The sequence below is a fragment of the Desmodus rotundus genome, chromosome 1, assembly GCF_022682495.2.
Source record: "Desmodus rotundus isolate HL8 chromosome 1, HLdesRot8A.1, whole genome shotgun sequence".
Lineage (NCBI taxonomy): Eukaryota > Metazoa > Chordata > Mammalia > Chiroptera > Phyllostomidae > Desmodus > Desmodus rotundus.
In genome coordinates, this window is record NC_071387.1 from 138,342,026 (window position 1) to 138,367,210 (window position 25,185).

Consider the following 25,185-nt stretch of genomic DNA (forward strand, 5'->3'; position numbering starts at 1 on the left):
GCTGCCATATTTGACATTTCCTATGGCAAGATGAAATAGGTACAAAGATGGGAGCACACATAGGGCCTGACTTATTATGAACATATTCACCTCTCAAGAATTCACATCAAGATTAGATGACTGCCATCAAAAAGGTAATGATTTAGTTAAAGGAATATCTAACCCCATTTATACAAAACAGTTTAATGATGACAATTTGGTTCTAAAAAATTATCTAAGTATATTGTTTACATAATGTTTTGTTCTAATTCAAATTATACTTTAGTGATTTAATTTTTTAATAAAAAACTGGGCCATTCGTGAGGTACCCCTGGACACCCACTTCGAATGGCTACAATTAAAGGGCAAGCGCCAACAAGGCCCATTTAGAAATCCAGATGGATTAGACATTGCTGATGTGAGGATACAGTGGTGAAATTACTTTGGAAAACTACGTAGTAGCATCCAGTAAAGTTTAAAATAAACATATCTAACAACCCAGCAAGTCTATTTCTAGGTAAATAGAAACATGGATATATGTACATCAAAATGTGTACAGGGGTTGGCAAAAGTCGGTTTACAGTTGTGAATATGTGAAACACACTGTATTCTTATATTACTGTTTATTTATTCCTTTATTATTTTCCATATAAAAAAAACTGGGCCATTTTAATAATCTTTAAAATAGAATATAGTTCTCTTGATGACTGCAGACATGTCAGCTCTGTGGTAGTACTCAGAAGCATCATAGTAAAGAGGTTTTCCTGATTGGCGCACAGTCTTCAATAATTGTAAGGAGTTGCTTGTACGAAACTGCTGTCAAACCAGTAAGACCGCATCTATGCATCCATCATTTTCAGGATTGTTGGTACTTGGACATATTTTCCCCAAATGACCTTGCCTCCTTGTGTCACAGGCCAAACTTGCTCAGGCTCACCTTGATGACAGTACCTTTGGTAATAACCCCCAAATTAGACCTTTACACCAGTGGTTCCCAACCTTTTAGGCACCAGGGACTGGTTTTCAGGAGGACAAGTTTTCCACAGATCAGGATTGAGGGTGGTGGGGAGACAGGAGGCAGAGTTCAGGCAGTAACGCCAGCCGGGGGAGGAGAGAGGTTGGGGACCCCCGCTTTACACCAAGTAATAGTAGGCATAAGGTGCCTTTCATTTCAGAATGTGTTACATGGGCCTTCCTGTAACATAAGCCCATTGGCCTAATGAATCTTTCATATTTAGGTGGTTTCTGAGTAAAGCCATCTCCAACAAAGCAGACTTCAGTAACCATCCTCTTCCATGCTTTTTTCTTTCTCTTTACTGTGCGAATAACGTTTAGTACCTCTGTTTCTCCCTGGGCACAGACTTTGGGCAGGGGAACTTCCCATTGTCCTGCTTTCTCTTTTTGTTTTTGTTTAATCATATTGGAAAGTACTTTAGCTCTAGACTGTCCCTCTCTGTCCAGTAGATAGGCAGGTTACTGCCTCTGATGGAGTCTTTTCATCATTCTTTTGTTTGGTGTCTCTCTTTTCATGCATATTGGTAGTCTTTTTAATTTGAATTTTCTCAGCATGGCACTGTTTATGGCATAGCCTTCAGACCAATTACTGTTTTTGCACTGTAACGATCATGAGCCTCTTGACCTTCCTTCTTACTCTTATCCCAGGATAATCCAAACGATATCCATAGCACTTAAGATATAACTCAATATACTCGTTTTGTGGCACAGTTTCAGCCAGCTGTGAGGTGCACACCCTCAGATGTAGGCCCCCGGGCATGAAGAAGCTCTCAACCTTCGGGTCTCAGTGACCCATGAGCCAACTCCATGCAACTTGCCATAGGAAAGGGACACTTCTTTAAAGAAGAATTTTGAAGGCAAATAAAACTGCCTTTAAATGTTTCTGCACAAAAACTACTCATACATAAAATACTTAATGAGAACTGCTATCAAGAGTAAATCTGGGACAATAATAAATTTTGGATATCTACTACAAAGACAGTATTCAAAATATTCTAAATAACAGCCATACCCACTGTTTGACATCGTTGGTCACAGAAGTCCAATAGTAATTGGATTCCACTAGAGTAAGGGTTCTGGATATGCCATGATGGGCTCCAGTGTCATTTTCATGGCATTCTCTTAGGACTCTCCTTTTTTCTTCTTCTGAAACAATTACCAAACGGTTTTGTTTTCTGTCTTTTCCAACATAAAACAACTTTTTTTCTGGAATAAATGAAACCAAAAAGATATAATTGCAATATTTAGAGATATAGTTTTAAGATAATCATAGCCTTATCTTTTAAACCATAGGTGGCAAACACAAGGCCCTTGGGCCAAATCCGGCCCTCCACCCTGTATCATCCGGCCTGGCACCTTATTTCTACCCTGCGGCAGCACTGAGCTCCTTTACCCTAGTTAAGGAGTAGTTACATTTATACAGTGCTAAAATTGCATTCAACCCTTTGAAGGCAACCGTGAGGCTGATGTGGTGGCCCCCACTGAAAATGAGTTTGACACCCATGTTTTAAACCATGAGTTTTTTTAAAAATTAAAAACCTTTCTAAGACAGCATATTTATTTGTAATGATGCTACCATACAAACTGAAAGGTCCTCTTCTACTACACGTACTTGATATGTAAGAGAAGTACTAGCTGCTGTAATTTTGTATATGGCAATACAAGTAGAGCTATCTTGCTCACCAAAGCACACGGTAACTATGGGAGTATGAAATCATCTTTCTCTGTACGTTACTCAAACTAGAATTAGCAAATGAATTATGTGCAGATAAACCACTTCAGGAACAGAACTTTCCGAAATAGTATTTCACTGTAACTGCATTTATGTAAGCAACCACCTCTCTTAAGTCTTTCTCTTTCTGGATTTGAGTAGGAGATAGGGTTGGTAAAGCCAGAAAGTGAGAGAACCTTAATCCTCAAGATAGTTCTCAGTTTTCCTTGGAAAAGAATCTACAGGGAGCAACCAGGGCAGGGAAAGAACTACCGCCTCCCCAATGTGAATAAAGTAACTGCCTGAACTCCAGAATACACGGTTAAGCTACCAATATGTTTAATTAAGCACAAGCTGTGTGGGACAGTCGTTATTTGAATTTGAAGGTAAGCCTAAAATGGGATTTGCACACAGTAGGAACTTGGTAAACATTTTTTACATAAATGATTAAATAAATTAATCAATAAATCCTCACTTTAGTCTAAGAGGTATGCCTGTTCTTAAGCTTAAAGGAGTCATTAGAAGGGGTGCATGTACATGGGAAGGAGTGAGCAGGTATTTATTATCTTAGCATTTTTTGACTTGCTTTGAAGAAAGCCTGATTCTGTACCACTATGTAAAAATCTGACTAATAGCACTAACATTCATTTAGTTATCTGGTGACTGTACTTCTTATTTCATTCCAAACTTTCCTTCCCCTTTGGAACAGGAAAGAGAGGTAAAAATTATCATAATCTTTCATAATCTTTCAAGATATACATTCTACTGCCTTTCTAGAATTTGGTCCATTCGGAGGGATTTGAGGGTTCAAAACTAAACATAACCTGAGATTATTTAATGGCAGTGGGAGGGGAGAACCACAGAAATAAATATAGTAAACAAACAAGTTAACTTTGTCAACATTTTCATATTAAGCATCCCGTAAGTTCTTCACTGACAATGACATGAGTGCTTAGAATGTACCATGAGAGTAAGAACTACCTGAGGGAAAAAGCAGGAAAGGTTAATTTAGCTGTTTTGTTTTTTCATGGTATCCTTTCCTGTCTATCATTTTAAATGCCCTTTCATGCTTAATTAAGGGCCTTCAGTTAACTTCAGTGTAATTTTTATTTTGATTTAGGCTGAGTGGCATCATCAATTCACCTGGTAATTGTTTAGCAACAACCAATTACTACAGAAATCCTGAGGGTTCCACAGAGAACACAGATGAAGAAGCATCTATATTAAGTCTATATTCAAGATTCGGGGCCTTAATTTTACCTTTGAAGACAAATTTTTTTGCCGCTCTTCTTATTCCACTTCTCTCACTCGGCAGTGTAGTTGGATGATATTCACCAGTTCGTTTATAATATGCAATCTGTTTAAGATGAAGGTCACCATTTTTCCCACTACGGACCATTGTGAAACTAGACAAAAGATATTTAAAGATATAATTTAAGTGATAAGCTAATTCAGTTACTGTTTCAGTTCAGGTTCTTCCATACTTCAGTTTACATATGAATTGAACATTCCTGGAATATCATCTATGACAGAGATAATTGGAGTACAGAAAAGAACGGTATGATGTATGTGAACTAAAATATGCCAATGCTGTTTTTGAGATACATCATGACAAATTATATGGTCTCCCCTTCCACGTGGTAAGAAATGCTGAAAATTTTCCACATACTTGGAAAAAAGGAAATGAACAAGTACACTTTAAAAAGTTTTACTTAAAAGTTTCAGGTTACTATTAATTAAAATGTTACTTATATAGCATGGTTCTGAGACTTTTAAATAAATGACAGGTTATAAGGAGAGAAATGCAGTTTTACATTACTTCTAAATATGTTTATAGTCATTGCAAAATGCAAAAAAACCCCAACCCTCATTCAAATAATTTATGAGAGAGATGTATTTTGCACATGTTCAAATAATAAATGAGAAAGTAGATATTTAGCTATGCTAGATCTCATACACTCTTTGAACGACATGTAAGCTGCTTTTGTGCACAGAAATGATTTTTGACCCTGTGCATACTTTTTCTACGTTATAAAGAGCAATCTGGCTGCACCGGCTGAAACAAAGCAAAACTTCTCTATTTTAGACCCTAAATGTTATGAGGAATACTACCTTAAAAAGACAATTTTTTTTCATATTTTCAGTTGAAAGAAACCACTCTGTGCTGGTTTTCTGTTTGCTACCACCCCCAACTCCATCCAGAATTTTTTTTTTTGCCTTTTCTCTCTCTGTTGCTGTGCCCTAGGAGACTGACCTTTACCAACTGCATTTATGGTTTTCTATTCCAAAAGGCCATTCTGCACCAATCTGAAAGACACACTGGGGTGGAAAAATAGGGAGGTCAGTACAGGTCAGTTAAGGGACTACTACATAATTAAGGCAAGAAATGAAAATATTCTGAGTCAAAGTGGTATCAGTGGAAATAGATAAATTTTTTAAGAACTGTGACTGACTGGATGTGTGTAGTGAATAAAATCCAAGGTCTGGGGTCACTTCTGAATTTCTGGCTTAGGGAGAAGAAAGACAGTACTGAACACACATTCAGCTCATGGGCGACCTAAGCATGTGGATGGTAGATGAAGTTAGAGCAGTGGAAGAAGGATTTCATGGAAAGAGCACCTAACAAGAACAGTAGACATTTCCTTATCCTAAACATGCACATTAATGAGCACACTCATCTATGCATCTTTCCTGACCTCATCTATTTCCTCTCGGGTAGAATTGTGTACACCTTTCTTAGTACACCCACACTGCATCCACCACTTTTATATAACCTTCAATACTTTATTGAACTAATGAGTTTAAATGTCTCTGCCCCAAATATATTGTAAATCCCTTGGAGGCATGAAATTAGCCAAAGAAATAGGAAAAAGGCCAGAAGAGGTTCTGGTCATAGAAACCTACGGAATAAAGAGCTCTTCAACACAAAATGGATGAGAGGTTATGTGATACCAGAACTAAAGTCTGTCTAGCGGTTTTGGCAATAGTTACAGTAGAGCAGGGCAGGTAGAAACCAGATTGCAATGAGGTATGCAAGAAATGGGCACTGAGAAAGTGGATGTAATAAGCTTAAGTCTAGTTATGAAGGCAAGGAATTACAAGACAGTTGCTAGAGACAAACACAAGATTCAGTTACTGATTTAAAAATATATTATTGGGTTCTTGCTATGTGTCAGACATACACTGGAGATACAATAATGAACAAGACATATATCCTCTTGACCTTTAGGAAATTTAGATTCTATTAGGGTTAAAAGATTGTTTTGACACCCAAGTTCACAGAAGCTTTGTTCACAATAGCCAAAAAGTGGCCCCAACCCAAATTCAATCAGTGGATGAATGTGTAAACAAAATGGGATCTATGTATGCAAAGGAATAATTATTCAGTCTTAAAAAGGAATTCTGACACATACTACAACACGGACGAACCTTAATGACATTATGCTAACCTAAAATAAGCCAGTCACAAAAATGTTGTATGATTCCACATATATGAGGTACCTAAAGTAATTAAATTTGTAGAAGCAAAAATCAGAATGGTGGTTGTCAGGGTGTGGGGGTTTGGAGTAATGGGGAAGTCACTGTTTAAAAGAGTACAGAGTTTCAGTTATCTGAGAAAAAAAAGAGTCCTAATGATGAATGGATGGCAGTGATAGTTACACAGAATGTAAATGTACTTAATCCCACTAAAATGTACACTTTAAAATAGTTGAGATGGCCCTGGCTGGTGTGGCTCAGTGGATTGAGTGCTGGCCTGCTGATCAAAGGGTTGCTAGTTCAATTCCCAGTCAGGGCACATGCCTGGGTTGTGGGCCAGATCCCCAGAGAGGGGCACACGAGAGGCAAGCCCACATCGATGTCTCTCTCCCTCTCTTTCTTCCTCCCTCCCCCCTCTCTAAAAATAAACAAATAAAATATTTTTTAAAATTTAAAAAATAAATAAAATAGTTGAGATGCTGAAGATGTCATTTAGGGACTTTCATAGCTAGAGAGAAGTCAATGCCTAGCTTCAGAGCTTCAAAGGACAGGCTGGCTCTCTTGTTAGGTACTAATGAAGCCAGTGGCATTTACCTTTTCAAAAATCACAGGGCCCTTAAGAATTATGCTAAAAAGTCTGGATGACAGCACATCTGTTTATAACATGGGTTTACTGAATACTTTAAGGCCACTGGTGAGACCTACTGCTCCCCCCAAAAAACATTCCTTTCGAAATATTACTGCTCACTGACAACACGCCTGATTACCTAAGATCTCCGATGAAGATGTACAATGAGATTAATGTTGTCTTCATGCCCGCTAACACAACAGCCATTCTGCAGGTCATGGATCAAGGAGAATTTGACCTTCAAGTCTTATTACAGTCATGTACCAGTTAATAATGGAGCTAGTGTTGAGAAAAAACATCTTCAAGCAAGTTCATCATTGTGCTAACGTAATAAACTTAAACAAATTTGGATGTTATAGCCTACTATATACCTAGGCTATACAGTAGAGCCTTTTGCTCCTAGGCCACAAGCCTGTATGGCGTGTTACTGTACAAAACAACACAAGATTGAATCAAGCACAAGAGAAAATGATACAATGAAGAAATGCAGTAAACACAAGATGTATGAGGCTGCTGCTGGTGTAACACTGCATATCGTTTAACAGCAAACTTTTTATGTAAGTAGAAAGCACACTCTAAAATATCAATGAAAAGTATAGCACCGTAAATACACAGAAGACCAGTAACACATGAGAAATGCACATTAGGGTGTTAGGATGGCTAAAATGTTATCTGGCAACAGGAATTTTTCAGCTCCATTATAATCCTATGGAACCACTGTCATATACTGGTATGTGTCTGTCATCAACCAAAATGTCATTTTGTGGTGCATGACTGTTTTTAAGAAATATATTTCACAAGGCTATAGCTGCCATAGTGATTCCTCTGATGGATGTGGGTAAAGTGAAACCTTCTTGAAAGGATTTACCATTCTAAATGCCATTTGAAACATTTGTAATTCATGGGAAGAGGTCAAAATATCAACATCAACAGGAGTTTAGAAGTTGATTCCAACCCTCAGGGATGTCATTCAGGGATTCAAGACTTCAGTGGGGGAAGTAACTGCACATATGGTGGGAACAGCAAAAGAACGAGAATTAGCAGTGGAGCCTAAAGATGGGACTGAATTGCTACAATCTCAGGAAAAAATTTTAACGAATAAGGAGTTGCTTCTTATGGATGAGCAAAGGAAGTGGTTTCTAGAGATGGAATCTACTGCTGGTGAAGATGCTGTGAAGATTGTTGCAATGATGCTGAAGAATTTAGAGTATTATGTAAACTAGTGGATAAAACAGTGGCAGGTTTTGAGAAAACTGACTCCAATTTTTAAAGTTCTACTGTGGGTAAAATGCTGTCAAACAGCACTGTATGCTACAGAGGACTCGATTCATGAAAGGAAGAATCATTCAGTGCAGAAAACTACTGCTGCTGTCTTTTTTAAGAAATTGCCACAGCCACTCCCAACCTTCAGCAACCAGCACCCAAACTAGTCAGCAGCCATCAACACTGAGGCAAGACCCTCCACCAACAAAAAGATTATGACTCACTGAAGGCTCAGGTCTTGGTTCGCATTTTTTAGCAAAAAAGTATTTTTAATTAAGTTATATATATACATTTTTAGACATAATAGTACTGTATGCTTTATAAGAGACTGCGGTATAGTGTAAACATACTTTTGTATGTATTGGGAAAACAAAAACTTTGTGTGACTTGCTTTACTGTGATATTCACTCCATTGTGTGGTCTAGAACTGAACCTGCAGTATCTCCAAGGTATATCTGTAGTAATCGCAACTATGTGGTGTTGGCAAAATGATAGCCATTAGCCTACTGAACAGAATACAATGTCTAGAAATAGAGCCACACAGAAATGATAAATTGATTTTTGAAAAAAGTGCCAAGGTAATTCAATAGAGAATAAATAATATTTATAAGAGATGATACTGGAAATAAACATCAATATGAGAAAAAGATGACCCTCAACTCCTATTTTGTACCATCTGTAAAAATTAATTCACGATGGGTCATAGACCTAAAGGTAAAACCTGAAACTATAGAACTTCTGTAAAATAAAAAAGAAAATCTTTGTGAGCTTAGGTTCCCAGATAGCAAACAAAAAGACCATTCATAAAAGAAAAAGTTAAACATTGTGTTATTTTAACAATATTGTTAAGAAAATAAAAAGAGAAATTACAGTTTGGAGACAACATTTACAGTACATATGTTAGGCAGGAGAGATGGTAAAACAAGGCAGGGAAGGAGACATATCTCACCAATTAACTCAGCAGTCTTAGGCCTGGTCTAGTAAGATTTCCAGGTGTTCCAAAAATCATGAGAAAAACCAAGATGGCAGAGGCGAAGAGGAAGTCCTTGAAGTTCTGTATGAACTGTTTCCACTGTCTGGGAAAGAAAGCCTTTGAAACTGTGTATTAATCCCAAGGCCTGGAAAGGGGAGGAGGAGGGGAACCTAGAAGCTGGCTGCAGGCATAGACCCCTAAAATCCCAACAGTCAGTGCACTCAGACTAGCTGGGTGCCCGCTTGCAGCTTCGTGCTCAGGTCTACTTCATAAATAAACTTCTATCTCATTTCCACTATAGGGGTTGTCTTTCACCTTAATTCTTCTCTGCAAGCAGACAAGAACTGAGGAGGGGAGCCCCCTAATTCAGGGCTGGTAACACATATATATAATAAAGAACTTGTGTCCAGAACTTATAAAGAATTCTCAAAACTCAATAATAAGAAAAAACCCACTTTATAAAATGGGCAAAGGACGTGAACAGACACTTCATCAAAGAACACATGGGTGGCAAATAAACACATGAAAAGATACTCAACACCATTAGACATTGAAAAATGCAAATAAAAGCACTGTAAGATACCAGAACATACCGGCAAAATGGTAAAAACAACAACAAAACAAGACAAACCTACCAATCCTAAGTATTAGCAAGGATGCAGAGAACTGCTAGTGTAATACAAATTGTTTACATGCAGGAAACCAGTTTCAACCCAAGAGAAATGGAAGTGTATGTCCACACAGAAATCTGTTTGTGAATGTTTCTAGAAGCTTTATTCGTAACAGCCAAAACCTGAAAACAATCCAAATGTTCAACTGGTGAATGGATAAACAAATTCACACAATGAAATACTATCCAGAATTGATGAGAAACAAACTACAAACATGCCTAGTAACATGGATGAGTCTCGAAATCATTAGGCTAAGTGAGAGAAGCCACACACAAAAGGCTACATTCTATATGCTACTACTTATATGACAACTGGAAAGTCAAAACCACAGGGAGAAGAACAAGTGTTTAAATACTTAAAAAAATTAAATAAAGTACATAAGCAATTAAAAAATAACTGCAAAAATTCTATGGAGTAGGTACTATTTTTACAACCATCTTATAGATAAGAAAATGGAGGTTCAGAGAGATTATCCAGTTTATACGAGGCAACACAGTTAATGAGTTCATGCACTGACATTTGAACCTTGGTCTCTGTTGCTTCAAATTTCATGTCAGTTTTTTTCCCCTCTGCTACACTCGGAATTAATTATGTGTCATCCTCAGTTTTCATAATATTTGGTTCAGGCCTCTGCTAGAAAAGTTATAAAGTGATTTTATAATAAATAATTTAAATTATAAATAAAGAATAAGGTCTTACTAATTCTTAATGTTTATACTGTTTCATACAGTGTTTGGGACACAGTGGACATTAAACTATATGCCAATAAATAATTAATAACTTCCACTTCCTAATGGAAGAGGTAGCATTGAATTAAAAGAGGGCACATGTTCCTAAGTTCCCTTTTGGGAAATACTGCTTGCACACGTGTGGAACTACAAGTACAGTGTGTCCAAGAAGGTAAGGCTTTTACAAGTCAGAATTTCTAGCGTGAGCTGCTTAAATTTCAATATCCATATCTGGAAAAAGGACATAATACCTATCCCTCCTTTTTCACAATTATGTGCATCAATAAAATAATGGGTTTGAAAAGTCCTTTACAAATGGTAACTCAACATATCATTATTCTTAAAACATTTAAGTATCATCATCCAGATCAAGCTGTTCAAAGTAACAGAGAATCACTTTTCTCAAAATCTTTACAAGGAAAATTTACAAGGAAAGTATTGAAAAACCTCATTCCTTTCATTAACAGTTTATTGTTTTTGGCAATGTTTATAATGTTTTTACTAACGATGAAACCCAAAAGATTCAACAGCTGCATACTTTATAGTGAGATTACAGTCTAATAGGGTTCGCAAGCTGTAGTTCTTCAGTAAAGACAGATGACAAGGACAAATAGAAAATGCAAAAAAAAAAAAAAGAAAGAAAAATCAATTTACAAAAGTCTTAAGTAGATGGTTAAAAGTTAGCTGCTAATATCTGGTATTTACATACAGGAATAACTTAAAGAAACAAAAGATTTTTTTTTCTTTTCAAAGTACATTCATCATTTGGTCCTTAGAAAACATCATTTGCATAGGTAGTAAGCAGATAGCTTTAGGACTTCCAGTCAAGATGGAGGTGTAGGTAAACATGCTTCACCTCCTTGTGCAACCACAGAGAGAATTACAACTATACCTCAAAACAACCAGAACTGTCAAAAAACCAAGCCATATGGAAGTCTGACAACCAAGGATTTAATGAAGCCACATTCTTCCAAATGGGTAGGAGGGATGGAGTTGTGGTGACGGGCAGAGAGGCATGGAGACACAGTGTGGCACAGAGAAGTGGCGGAGGAATGGGTGGTCCCACACTCATGTATGGTGGATAAAAGTCAGGAGAGATACCTTAGGAGTGAGCAATCCCAACCCCAGGCCAGACCACACAGCCCAGAGTCCCAGCACAGAGACGACAGGTCCCCATCACTTCTGGCTGTAGAAACCAGTGGGGGTTGGGGTGGCAGAAGAAACTGCCGGATTTTCCGGAGAGTCTATTTAAAGGACTGGAACAGACTTAAAATGTATGCAATCCCAAGGCACTCTGGGACCCATCACCAGGGCAACAGCTGGAAGGGCACCAGTCACATATGGGAAGTAGGTGAAATGACTGAAAATGGGGCAAGTGCTGGACAAACCTTCAGAAGCCAGGCAATGGCACTGTCCCCTCTTCAAGCCCTGCCCCCACACAAAACCATAAAGCTGTGAATTGGGTTGCCAGACCTAGCCATTACCTAAGGCTCTGCTCCACACAATTTACAGGTGCCCCTTCTACAACAGACAATGCCACTAAAACAAGGAGTCAAGGCAGCTCTACCTAATACACAGAAACAAACACAGGGAGGATGCCGAATTGAGGAGACAAAGAAGTATGACCCGAATGAAAGAACAGAACAGAAGCCCAGAAGAAGAACTAAGCAATGAAGAGATAGTCAACCTATCAGATGCTGAGTTCAAAACACTAGTGGTCAGAATGCTCAAAGATCTTATTGAGTATGGCAAAAACATAAGGGAAGAAATACAGTTTACACGAAGTGAAATAAAGAAAAACCTACAGGGAACCAGCAGTGGAGAGGATGAACCTGAGAATCAAATCAATGATTTGGAACACAAGGAAGGAAAAAACATTCAATCAGAACTGCAGGAGGAAAAAAGAATTTAAAAAATTGAGGATAGGATTAGGAACCTCTGGGACAACTTTAAACATACCAACATCCGAATCATAGGGGTACCAGAAGGAGAAGAGGAAGAGCAAGAAATTGAAAACTTATTTGAAAAAAAGAATGAATGAAAACTTCCCTAATTTGATGCAGGAAATAGACATACAAGTCCAGAAGCACAGACAGTCCCAAACAAGTTGGACCCAAAGAGGTCCACACCAAGACACATCTTAATTAAAATGTCAAAGGTTAAAGACAAAGAGAGAATCTTAAAAGCAGCAAGAGAAAAGCAGAGAGTTACCTACAAAGGAGTGCCCATAAAACTATCAGCTGATTTCTCAAAAGAAACCTTGCAGGCAAGAAGGGGCTAGAAAGAAGTATTCAAAGTCATAAAGGACAAGGACCTACATCCAAGATTACTCTATCCAGAAAAGCTATCATTTAGAATGGAAGAGCAGATAAAGTGCTTCTCAGACAAAGTAAAGCTAAAGGAGTTCATCATTGCCAAGACATTATTACATGAAATGTTAAGAGGACTTATTTAGGAAAAAGATCAAAACTATGAATGTTAAAAAGGCAAAAATTCTTACAACTATCACCAACTGAATCTAAAAAAACAAACTAAGCAAATAAGCAGAACAGAAACAGAATCATAGATATGGAGATCATTTGGAGGGTTATCAGCTGGGATGGGGAAGGGGGAGAATAGGGGAAAGGTACAGGGATTAAGAAGCACAACCAGTAGGTACAAAATAGGGGGGTATCAAGAACAGTATAGGAAATGAAGAAGCCAAAGACCTTACATGCATGATGCACAGATATGAACTAAGGGTGGGAGGATTGCTGGAGGGGAGGGGGGACCAGGCAGAGGGGGGAAAGGAAAAATGTGGGACAACTGTAATATCATAATCAATAAAATATAAAAATGAAAATAGTTTTAAGCTATAATATTCAGAATAAAGATAAATGATCTTCCTGTGCCCAAATGTTAAATAATGAAGGTATCATTTACATGAACAATTAAGTGGTTTGAGCAATAAATAAGAAGACTGTTTTAGGATTTTTTTGGATATGTTTTAGGAATTTTTGTTAACATAATTGCTTGTGTATTAAAACGAGCAGGAATAAGAAAAGAGTGAAGGTGGCTCATTACAATTTCTAGGGGTGCAAGAGAAAATGTCAGGGTCATATCTGAACTTTTTACACTCTATCCTTTGTACAACATCAAATAAAAGCAATGAATTGATGAGTAAATATTACTTAGTTCCTTTAATAATTTTATCTTGTGTGTGCAATAAAGACAGTGAAGTATCACTTTAAATCAAATCAGTATTTAACTGTGGGTACCATTTTTAAGCCTCTAAAAGGTATATACATGTGTTCCAACTTAAAAATTTAAAATCAGTTATATTTCAATAAGCATGTTAACTTGTGATCAGAATTTTACTTCTCAATTATTCTATTTTAATCTCTGAAAAATTAAATGCACGATTTTATTTAATATCAGACTGGAAATTTAAATACACCACACTTTAGAATCCACTTCAGCGTACAAATTCGTTTAGAAAATGTCATCTCTAAATACATAAAAATAAATCCACCTGTGATAAATTTCCATTGAAAATTATTTTCCACTTTAGCTCAGAAACGCCCTTTTAAGAAAAACCCAGAGATAAAATGGGTACTTCTCTTTTTAAAACAACGGGACAAGATTCTCTCTTGGGCTAGCGTTTCTCCTCGCACAGATTTTAATTTGGGGCAAAGGGGTAATATTTCAGCTTAAACGACAACTATGCTAAAGTAAGGAGAATGCTTTTAACGTCAATTAAGTGCCTCACTCAACTTTTGAATTTGCGCGGAGTCTCGGAGGCTACTTGAACGGTGAAGAAGCATTTCTAGAATGTTTAACCTGCTCATTAACTAAAACTTAAAGGCAAGATCCGGCTAAATTTAGCGCGAACAGAAAAACGACCATTAAGCAAAACTCGGTTAAAAACGAGCACGCACCACCCCCAGGCCCGAAAACGGAAATCGCCCGATTTCTGCTCGGCAGGCGGGGGCGATCTCAACGCCCAAACAAGGCCCTCCCGCCCCAAGGGCGCCTGCGCATTACCACAAAGTCAATTTAAACCCTTCCCAGGCTAGTCGAGGTGAATGGTTTTAACATTACTGTCAGGTCACACCTCACTTTAAAATTCACTAAGCATGACAAATCACACCAGAACGACCACTCACCGAAGTGGTCCTATATGCAAGCGATAGGATTTAAGCTTCCTCTCGCGACTTATCTGGTGCTGCCGGAAGCGAAGCTACCCGGGTCGTTAAGAAGGGGTGCTTATCCGGGCGATGGAGCTCCTACCGGAAAGTTTAGGTCGGAACCTTTGGCTCTTGCCGGAAATTGTTCTGCCCGGCGAGGACTACGAGTGAGACCCGAAGCGGGCGAGGAGGAGGCGTGGCGGAAATTCGCTAGTATAGTAGTGCCATGCACTACCTCTATGTGGCACTTCTGCTCTTAGCTGAAGAAAGAAGACCCACGTCCACGCTAATAGCTGGAGTGTGTTGACCCACACCTCATCCCTGCCCTCGGGATTAAAGGGGATACCGAGACCTGTATGGGATCAGCCATCTACAGCCGATCGCGTTACCACCACAGCGGAGGTGAGGGCCCCGAGACCGAAGAAAAACCGAGATGCGGGACCTGGTCACCCAAGGTTTGCAGCCGCTGCTGGGCAGTTGCTTTGTCTCCCGCTGAGCTCTGCGGAGCCTTAGACACGCGCTCCTCTAAGGGGCAGGTGCCAGAGCGAAAGGCAGCGTGGAGGAATAACAGTACAGCCCTGCGGGTCGTTTCGCGTCCTATTTCTCTTCCTCAGTTGCTTCCCTTTTCCATTTCTTGGTTAATATCAGAGGTGTCAGCTCAGCAGGGAACAGCCGAGTTTCTAGCCGATACTCTGGGCTACGGTCTCGCTCCACCAAAGTAGGCAGCCTCGAGTTTGGGAACTACTGTGGGTAGAAATGACTTCATTTTCATTTCGCAGTCTTTATTCCTTTGCCCCTCGCACCCCCACCCGCACTTCAAAAACCCCCAATCGTGGCAGCTCTCCGGAGTGAGGACGGAGTAGGTCACTGCCGCACCTACTCAGTTGGAGAGTGGTGCATCCTTTCGGGCTTCGAGAAAGCAGTGCGAGGGTGGTGACCACTGGATCTCATTTACTAGGTTCTCAACGACTTCCTGGGAGTTTGCGACCTTTGGAGTCCTGCCGGTGACACCTTGCCTTGCTTAGCGTGCTGAAAGGCTTACATGGAAGTAAGAAGCATGGCCGACGTTAGCACCTACTATCATTGTTCTACACTGGGATAGGCTTTTGTTTTACTATTGAACATCCTTCAATGAAAAATAAAGTTTTTGTTTCAGGCAGATAAAATAATAAGGATAGCTGACATTAACCGAGTTCTTCTATGTGCCAAGCGCTTTACATATTTTCTCGTACTCCCCTCTCAACAGTTCCATGAGTTATATTAGATGATTATTCTCATTTTACAGAGATAGAAACTGATGCTCAGAGAGGTCATATAACTCGCCTTAGTAAACTGCCGTTGCTATTAACCATGTGAACCTGTATTAGGAACCAGGTTTTGCGGATTCTATAATCTGTATTCTTAACTGTTATACTACTATTGGTTTGCTATTATGCTTCATCACTTCCAATTTCTTACATTTGCAGTGGCTAAAAGTATTCATTAAAATGTGGGGGTGGGGAGGTATGCCTACTTATGTGTCTAACAAAAGACAGACATGGTCTCTGTCTTTGCAGAGCTCCAGTGTTGTGCTGTAGAATTAAGTAGTTCAGAAACAGGCTTGCTTAAAGCAAGGGATTAAACCAGCGATTTGCAACTGGCGTACCACAAGAATTTTTAAAACATGCAGTACCTGACTGTTTAGTCAGGGGCACTGACCTCTTTCCCCTTAGATTGTCAAAAAAAGAAATGTCAACCCAATACAACAATAGTTATCTAGTGTGAATGAGTCAAAATTATACCTATTTTTTGTCAGACTGGCAAGAAATATATTTTTGGTATGACATAGAATTTTAGTAATTAGTTCGTGAGCCATGAAATGAAAAAGGTTGAAAATTGCTGGATTAAACTGATAATACAGAAAGTTCAGAGTTGTGCAATCAAAGCTTACTCTGTAAGTGCTAAACTCCTATGACTTGGATGGTAGTTGTTGGGAGGGTATTAAGCTGAATGATTGTCAGAACATTGATTGATCACTCAAATAAGTGCTGTGCACCAGTTAAGTACTGGTTATATAGAGGAAGGCCCTGTTCTCCAAAAACTCCTATGCGACTCCATATAAATAGTATCATGGAACAATAAGAAATGATATGGTGGTTATGTAGGAGGATGCCCTTATTTTTAGGAGATGCATAATAAAATATTTAGTGATGAAGTGTATTGATATATACAACTCACTTTGAAATGGTACAGCAAATATATGTGTGTATATAAATGGAAAATAAATATAACAAACTGTTAGCAATTGTTGAGTCTAGTGATGGGTGTATGTTTATAGTGAATTGTTGTTTTACCTTCTCTCAGTATTTGAAGTTTTTCATAATACAAGTTAGGGAGTGAAAACCCTAACTCCAGTGGAAACTGATCATTGTAAAGATAGATCCAAAATGTTGTGGAGCATAGAAGACGGGAAAAGAAGCTGACACCTGTTTGAGGGCCGGCAGAGGCTTGATCGTTGTCAGAAAGGCATTTATTGAGGACTCTCCAGTTGGTTGTTGAAGGAGAAATAGGAACTTTTAAGGAGAGTAGAGAATTCCAGGCAAGAGGAAAGGCAGGCTCAGCAAAAAGGTATTGCATGAATGTTTGAGGAAGTAAAAAAAATCAGTGTGAAGATTGTTTGGAACCTGGCATGTTACTTGTATAAGTAATCTTATAAATGATGCTAGCCTGCCTTTGCCAGCCTGCTGGAGCCTACTTAATAACCTATTGGGTAGCTGTCGTAATAGTGTCCTGAAAAGTGCCACCATTTGTAGCAGTGTTCCCATTGGAAGATGCTTTTGGGATTTCAGGAAATCTGGTTATGTGTCTGTATTCAAGCTGAGCATCAAGAGCTAGAGCTCCTGTTTTCTCTGGTTTTGGCAACCAAGATTTACTAGTTCATAGTTAGGCTCCTGAGGGAACCTACAGAAAGGGTTAAGGTGATGGCTTAGAAATATTTTAAGTTCAGGTAAGGGAGGGTTCTACAAGGGAGTGATGGATGATCCAAGGCGTCACTTTAAGGATTGGTAGCTTTGACCATGACCAGTAAAGATGTGAAGGAGATGACTGTTTATTCCAGGCAGTAGTGTTTATGAAAGTCTCGAGCAGTGTGGTAAGACTAGAAAAAAATGTAATGAGGTCTCCAGCAACAGCAGTGCACGAAGGAGTTTCTGTAGCTTCATTACATGCAAGGAAAGTAGGTACATTCTAAATTAAATTGTTTATATTCTCTGCCAGTTAAGTTTAGGTCAGAATCTCTGTCTTAATTATACTAGTTAACAAGATTTATAAATAGCTAGCATTTAGTTGGTGCTTCCCATACGCTAATTGCTGTGGTGTCCGCCTTGTCATTTCATCTTCAAGACCATCTCAAATTTATAATTCCATTTGACTGGAATTAGATCGTTGGGAATAGGACTTTTGGAGTTATGCTTTGCAATTCTATGTAGCATATTATTGAACTCTAAAGAATATTTGATCTAGTAATTTCTTATATTACCAGTAATCAAATGAAACATTTGATCTGTAGTTTCATCTTGCGAGGTGATTATTTTTAATATGACCAAGGAACAAGTGCATGTAAACAGCTTTGAGGCTTTATCCCTGCTGTGCATGATGGGTCTTCAACTGATGTCCATGGGCATCTGTTTGTGTGGAGGACTTTGGATGTCAGTCAGGCACGTACAGTTGCGTGTAGGTTTAGTGCACGTGCACATTTCTTTTCCTGAGGAGAGAATCATAGCTTTTATCAGATTTCCCAATTTTTGACTTTTAAAAGTTTAAGGATTGCTGTTATAATCAAACACTGTTTTCACTCTAATCTTGTCTTGTTGATTTATATGTGAGTCCAGAATGAAGAATATATTCTCTAAAAAACCTCTTTGCAAACTGAACTATTACAAATTGAAGCCTTTAAAAAACTGATTTGGCTTCCACAGCGTGCGTGGCCAGCAGCGTTAGCTAGGGCTGGCTCTGCTCTCTCTACTGCGGAAAGGGGAACTACAAAAGACTAAAATGTATCTGCCTGTATTTCCAACAGATTCATGATCAACTTTTGCTCACACAACACACATGCACACACACACATACACGCAAAAGCTGGGAAGTTTTTATTAATCTTTTTCCCCCCAAAATGTTAATATAAAATAGTAAAAAAAAAAAGGGCAACCAAAACTTTAGTAAAAGCTGCAACAATCTGCAGCAGCAGCAGCAGAAGACATTTAATTTAGTTGATTTTCTGTGGTGGTTGGTTGTTTGCTAGTCTCATGGTGATGGAAGCTGCATACTTTTTTGAAGGGATGGAGAAGATACTGGAGGTTTGGTTCTCTGGGCAGCAACCTGACACAAAGCAAGGATCCGGGGATCTTCACACAGTTGCAAGATCTGAGTGGGACATCCTTGTGAAGGATGTGCAATGTTCAATCTAAAGCATGACAAAAACTGACAGGCTGGAAACTTATGTGTTCAGTAAGAGTAGCATGTTTGTCTGCAAGAGGTGTTTTATTTGAAGACATGTGGTACCTCCCTCTTACTGAAAGCACTGCTTCCCCTGTTGAAACTTGCTGGAGATTACAGTGGGTTTGACTCAATTTAAAGCTTCTTTTATTCTCATAAGAATTTCATGAAGCCTTTTTACCGAATGTACCCACATTGGTATTTCCAGGAAGAAATAGAGTTTTATTAATGTAATTTTCCCCAGTGGAGCAGCATATTGTGTGGGGCACGTGAATTCTGATTGTTGGTACTCTACTTTGGATTTCCCAGAGAATAGGGTCATCAGTCAGCCAGGTCAAACCCAGGAAATTCTGATGAGTGAGCTTGACCCAGCCGTTAGGGACCAGTTTTCCATGAAAGATGGTGTTGCTGCAAAGGATATCACTTGTGAGAGTGGAATTCATGACCTGACACCAGATTCTGTCATTGACGCCACAGCGTTCAGTCCCTGTGGGTATTCGATGAATGGCATGAGATTGGATGGAACTTAATGGACTACTCAGACCACTCCAGAACCAGAATTTTCTTACGTTAGCTTTCAACCAAACTTCAGGCAGACCTCCCGTGATGACTTGATCAGGAGAGTTGTGGAAGTCTCCAAGCCGGGAAAGTTTGTGACCACCTTTTTTGTAAATCAGAGTTCTAAATGCGGCACGGTGCTTTCTTCGTCCCAGAAGATTGAAGGTTTTAAATGTCTTGATTGCCAGAGTGCTATGTTCAATGATGACAACTTTGTTTTTACCAGTTTTGCTAAGAAGCAGCAACAATGTTAGAGTTGATCAAGAAGAATGAAGAAAAAACACAAAGAGAGAACACGCATAGAAGAAGGTGGTGGCTGCTTTTTAGATACTGGTACCTGGGGCTGTGCTTTCCATAACCACCACCTAGTAGTCGCAGAAAGCCGTAGATGTAATGATAGTGTAATCAGTTTGAATTGTGTGCATTACTATATCAAGGAGTTAGATATCTTGCATGAATGTTCTCTTCTGTGTTTTGGTGTCCTGTGTGACTCTTGCTGTGAAATTAAAGTGCCTACAGAAAAATTTTTTACTACATAAAACTTTATGATATTTGCGACAACAATTCAGTTTGGTTATGCACAGTGTAATATTTCTCCATTTATCATCCAAAATTCTCCACAGACAGGGCTTTCGTCCTCTGTAGGGGTTGGCCTCAGCCTTACCTACGGGGACTGTTCTATTAAATTGCTGCCAGGATATTGCATTCCGTTATCTCCAGTTTCTAGAATGTATTCTCTACTAATGTTACTGAAACCAATTTGAACTTTACACAGATGTGTTTTGCAACAGCAATTAAAGCTTTTTTTCCACAAGTCAAATCCTTTTAAGAAAGTGATTGCAGTTACCCACTTTGGGTATTACTATTTTAACATTATTGTTTCCTGCACTTGCATTCCTTTAATTGATTTTGCTCCTCAGCATGGTGTCTTCTCTTCCAGTCCCGCCCCAATAAAGCAATACACTGTTAAAAACATGTTTTCATGTAACTTCAGACTGATACATAGTGGTCAATGGTTTTTAAACCCCATTACATGTTATCTATTGTTTTCCATGCAGATATTTCTGAACTATGTGCAGAGGGATTTAGCTTTTGATATAATTTTGTGGTAATCTAAATAATTTCCCCTAATTTGTTAGATCATTTGGACTTGAGAACTGTAGTGTGTAATTTTTTGCGTTATTTTGTATCAGTTTGTCAAGTTTCAAAGATGTATATTATTGAAGGTCAGAGTCTTAATTTCTTACTTTTATGGAAGAAATATCTTTTCATTTTGAAGGTATGTATCAAGTTATTGGTCCAGGTTTTACAATCATCTTTTAAATTAATTTTTCATTGCACTTTAGGTAAAGGATTGCTGAATCATCTGACTGAAGCAATAGCCTCCCATCTTTGTTTATGACACTGCATCAACAATGAAGCAATGATATCTGAGCACAAAAGAGCATGTGCCAACTAACTGTCCGCACAATTTAAGTGACTATGTAAGCAGAAGCATGCTGCAACAGACCTGTGTCAGCTGGTAGACAGGGAATACATTCTTCTGATTTTGTTTATTTAGAAGAAGTTTTAGTATAATACATTTAAATTATAACCTACATCAAATGAAATAAAAATGAGTGAAGTCCCCAGATTCTTTGTTGGGCCTGAAGATACAGAAATCAACCCTGGTAATTATCGACATTTCTTCCACCATGCAGATGAAGATGAGGAGGAGGAGGATGAGTCTGTAAGTTGGTGTTTTTTGTTGTTGTTTTTTGGGTGAGAGAAGACAATACAGGATAGGTGTTTTACTGATCACTGTTAAGGTGAATTAATGCTTTTATCTGACATTGTGAAGACATTTTTTTATATAGAAATTTGTTGGAAATATTTTAAACTGGAAAAACATTTGTTTCATAAGTGACACTGATTTATGGTACATCAAGAAATACATTTAGGGGTCAGACATTTAGATTGTTTAATGATGCCTATTATAGTGTCTTTCATTGATATGCCTTGTAAAACACAGGACCGGCTAGAAAATGTGGCCATCATTCAGAAGGGTTTCTTGTATATGTAGAAGTACATAGCAATTATATCAAGCTAAAGTAGAAGGAAATAATTTCAAAGGTACCAAAGCAGGACTCCTTAACCCGCTTTATTAAGTTTGTCATGTTGACAACACGAGTGGTAGTAGACCAGAAGATAATCCTTATTTATTAGAGATATTTAATTGGGTGGCTAAAAGGAGAGGCTGTCTTACATATCTGCAGATTGTGTGTGTAAGTGTATGCGAGTTCTGTTCGCTTCCTGATCTGACCTATTAGATTGTACATCCATGTTGGACCTTTAGGAATGACACATTTGTCATGTCAATTTAGTTATACTTCCATTAGTTCACTATTATTCTTACTTGTCTTTGTTTTCCCTTACAAGTAGAGATTGCTTTACCCAACTAACTTGTACTATGTTTGTGTTTCTGGTATTTTTAATGGGAAAGGTAATTTTGTCTTAAAACAAAGCCCTGTTGTACTTCATAAAAGTAGTAAAGACAAACCAAAAATACCTATTAGATGACTCTAATATTTTTGTAGTCATTTAGCAACAACTTTTATGGTGCAATTACACATTCCTGACGTGCAAGTCACACTGTCACTGGTATAAAACCTACCACGTCACCCACCTCACTCCACAAAAAAATAATGACTTTTCAGCTTCTCTTACCAGCCAAACCTTCTCTTTATCTGAAGTCTTATCTAGAAGACCAGTAAGTAGACATAATAACAGAGCTTCTCTGGCTGCCTCAGACTGGAAAGTACTATCCACACAGCTTCTACTACACTTACCTTTTCTCTTTCCACAGTTTTGAACACATTGTGAACACCACTGATAGATCAAGTCCAGTTTTACATCTAAGGACTTTTTTCTCTCGCCTGTGTCTAGAACTATACCCTTTCTCATCCCTTTTACCTTTTATGTTTTAGCAATATCAAAATTTTATTTCCCACTTAGTCCATGTTTTATCATGAGTCTTTGCTGTTTTATGCACTCCTGTATCTCTACGAAATGCTCTTGTTTTGGGGTACCTTATGAATTGTTTTTCATTCTTCAAAACCATGATCAGATTTCCTGTTACTCACTCTTCCCCCCCCCCCCGCCTTGTTCTTTCCCCCTTGAGACTTGAACACTTCTTCCTTGGTACTATTTCTGTACCTTGACATATATATTTTATTTCATTGATCATAATATTCTATATTATTACTCTGTCCCCCCTTAGACTCAAAGCACTTTGAGGGCAGGTAGTTTCTGTACATCTTCACTCTTCAGTGCATAATATAGTTCTTGCAATATTGGTACTAATTAAATTGAGTTTACATTCAGGATGTGTAGTTATCACTTTTGAGGACCTTGATAAGGCTCATTTGACCTACAGATCAATAAACCAATTGGTTCCAGATCATTCTTCTGTTTTTAAGATTTCAAAGAATTTCATTTAGACATAATATCTAACAAAATAACTTATATCTGTTTTAAAAATTGTTTTCATTTTTTTTATAATTTTAATTTTTATTGTTATTCAATATTGTCATTCTTAGAAGGCTTTACCTAAATAGGAAAATTTTGTAATTTTTTCTTTCTTTTTTTTAAAGATTTTATTTATTTATTTTTAGAGAGAGGGGACGGGAAGGAGAACAAGAGGGAGAGAAACATCAATATGTGGTTGCCTCTCATGCACCAATCAGAGGGGACCTGGCCCACAACCCAGGAGTGTGCCCTGCCCGGGAATCGAACCAGTGACCCTTTGGTTCACAGGCCGGCACTCAACCCACTGAACCACACCAGCCAGGGCTTTTTTTTCCCCAGATTTAACATTCCATCTGTTCTATTTTTCTTTATTTTAAAGTATAAAGAACTTTATACTTTATACTTTTAGATAAAGAATCATCTTGAGACTTCCAGACAAGATGGAGGCATAGGTAGATACACTTTGCCTCCTTGCACAACCGAAAGAACGACAATAAATTTAAAAACAAAAAATTGCCAGAAAATTGAACTGTATAGAAGTCTGACAACCAAGGAGTTAAAGAAGAAACATTCACCCAGACTGGTAGGAGGGGATGAGACGAGCAGCCCTGGTGGAGAGGATGCACGGCAAGGTGGTGGCTGGAGGACCAGACAGTCCCACATTTGCGTGTGGATGGGGAGCAAGTGGGGAGGAACAACTGAGGAGCAAGACAGACCATGCAACCCAGGGTTCTAGTGCAGGGAAATAAAGCCTCAAAACCTCTGGTGATAAAAACATGTGGGGGTTGTGGTGGCTGGAGAAACTCCAAGCCTCACAGGAGAGTTCATTGGAGAGACCCACAGGGTCCAAGAATGTTCACAAACACACCCACCCGGGAATCAGCACCAGAAGGGCCCAATTTGCTTGTGGGTAGCAGGGGAAGTGACTGAAAGCCAGCAGAGAACAGAGTAAGCGACATTGTTTCCTCTGGGACCCCTCCCCTACATGTAGTGCCACAACACAGCCACACGGGTTGCTCCTTCCTGGCAAATACCTAAGGCTCTGCCCCTCACTATATAACAGGTGCACTGAGACAAAAAAATGTTCAAATGAAAGAACAGATCAAAGCTCCACAAATAGAACTAAGAGATGAAGAGATAAACAGAAGTTATGAGGCTTCCTTTTTCCCAGCGCTGGGACCCTGTACTGTGCGGTCTGGCCTGGGGCTGGGTTCACTTGCAAGGTGTCTCCCTGATTTTTATCCACCATATGTGAATGTCGGGCTGCCATTTTCCCTGGCTGCTGTCACTTTGCCACCTGTCCACCTCTGGATCGCCGCTACCACATCAAAACCTGTCTGCCCAGACTCCCTGTCTCCTGGTCTCCTACCCATATGGATGAATATAGCTTCTTTACGTCCCTGATTGTCAGACTTCCATACAGTTCTGGGTTTTTTCTAGGTAATTTCAGGCAGTTCTGGGTGCTTTTTGTTTTTAAGTTAGCTGCGTTCCTTCTTATGGTTGTGCAATGAGGCGAGGCATGTCTACCTACACCTGCATCTTAACTAGAAGCCCCGGTAATTTTTTTTTCTTAATGCAGGTTTATTTGTACATTTTAAATGTGAATGTTTTCTATTCATCCTAGGCAATGATCAGATATATTCATTAAATAGATCTTTAATAAGTAAACAAAATTTAACATACTAGCTTTTATTTTTTTAAAACTGTAAACAAGTATGAAATGTTAGGTAGGGTATTTTTGTCTAAGAGATCTACTTTAGGAACATCATAAGGAGCTATGTCAAGGTTTTTTAGCAGGAAAAAACTGAATAAGGGACCATCCCAGAGAGGTTAGGGGTTTATAGTCAAATCCAGAACCAATTTGAATTTTATATGATTAGAGCAATGAAGGAATATAATTCTAGACTAAAGAGGAATAACGATTTTATTCTGATGTTATCCAGTTTTATTTTTAGAGTTATAATAAGGAAAAGTCTAGTAAAACTTTGTAACTCTGGTATAATTTGAGCCCAGTGCGGCACTGCTTTCTATATTTGA

General features: G+C 38.6%; 2 protein-coding genes and 3 pseudogenes across 14 annotated transcripts in view; 3 read left to right on the forward strand and 2 right to left on the reverse strand.

Moving 5' to 3' along the window:
• Window positions 1-14,743, reverse strand: part of GIN1 (gypsy retrotransposon integrase 1) — a 29,950-nt gene extending 15,207 nt beyond the window's left edge. The window contains exons 1-4 of one of the 3 annotated variants that reach the window (XM_024563294.3): window positions 14,590-14,743; window positions 4,959-5,023; window positions 3,965-4,110; window positions 2,006-2,199 (exon numbers count right to left, since the gene is read on the reverse strand). In XM_024563294.3, coding sequence (XP_024419062.2) covers window positions 2,006-2,199; window positions 3,965-4,103 — 333 coding nt within the window. In that variant the 5' untranslated portion in view covers window positions 4,104-4,110; window positions 4,959-5,023; window positions 14,590-14,743. Of the gene's footprint in view, window positions 1-2,005; window positions 2,200-3,964; window positions 4,111-4,958; window positions 5,024-14,589 lie in introns of those variants that run through there. The other 2 variants (XM_024563295.3, XM_024563296.3) reach the window with 2 other exon arrangements.
• On the reverse strand, window positions 799-1,753 carry LOC139440437 (ribosome biogenesis protein NSA2 homolog pseudogene; annotated as a pseudogene).
• On the forward strand, window positions 6,344-14,499 carry LOC139440699 (tigger transposable element-derived protein 1-like; annotated as a pseudogene).
• Window positions 14,744-14,777: 34 nt separating the features above from the next.
• Window positions 14,778-25,185, forward strand: part of PPIP5K2 (diphosphoinositol pentakisphosphate kinase 2) — a 67,295-nt gene continuing 56,887 nt past the window's right edge. For 5 of the 11 annotated variants that reach the window (XM_053911181.2, XM_053911191.2, XM_053911197.2 and 2 more), the window contains exons 1-2: window positions 14,778-15,012; window positions 20,988-21,370. In XM_053911181.2, the coding sequence (XP_053767156.1) occupies window positions 21,257-21,370 (114 nt within the window). In that variant the 5' untranslated portion in view covers window positions 14,778-15,012; window positions 20,988-21,256. Of the gene's footprint in view, window positions 15,013-15,568; window positions 15,659-20,987; window positions 21,371-25,185 lie in introns of all 11 variants that reach the window. The other 6 variants (XM_053911204.2, XM_053911201.2, XM_053911209.2 and 3 more) reach the window with 2 other exon arrangements.
• Window positions 18,803-20,249, forward strand: LOC112307187 (S-adenosylmethionine decarboxylase proenzyme-like; annotated as a pseudogene).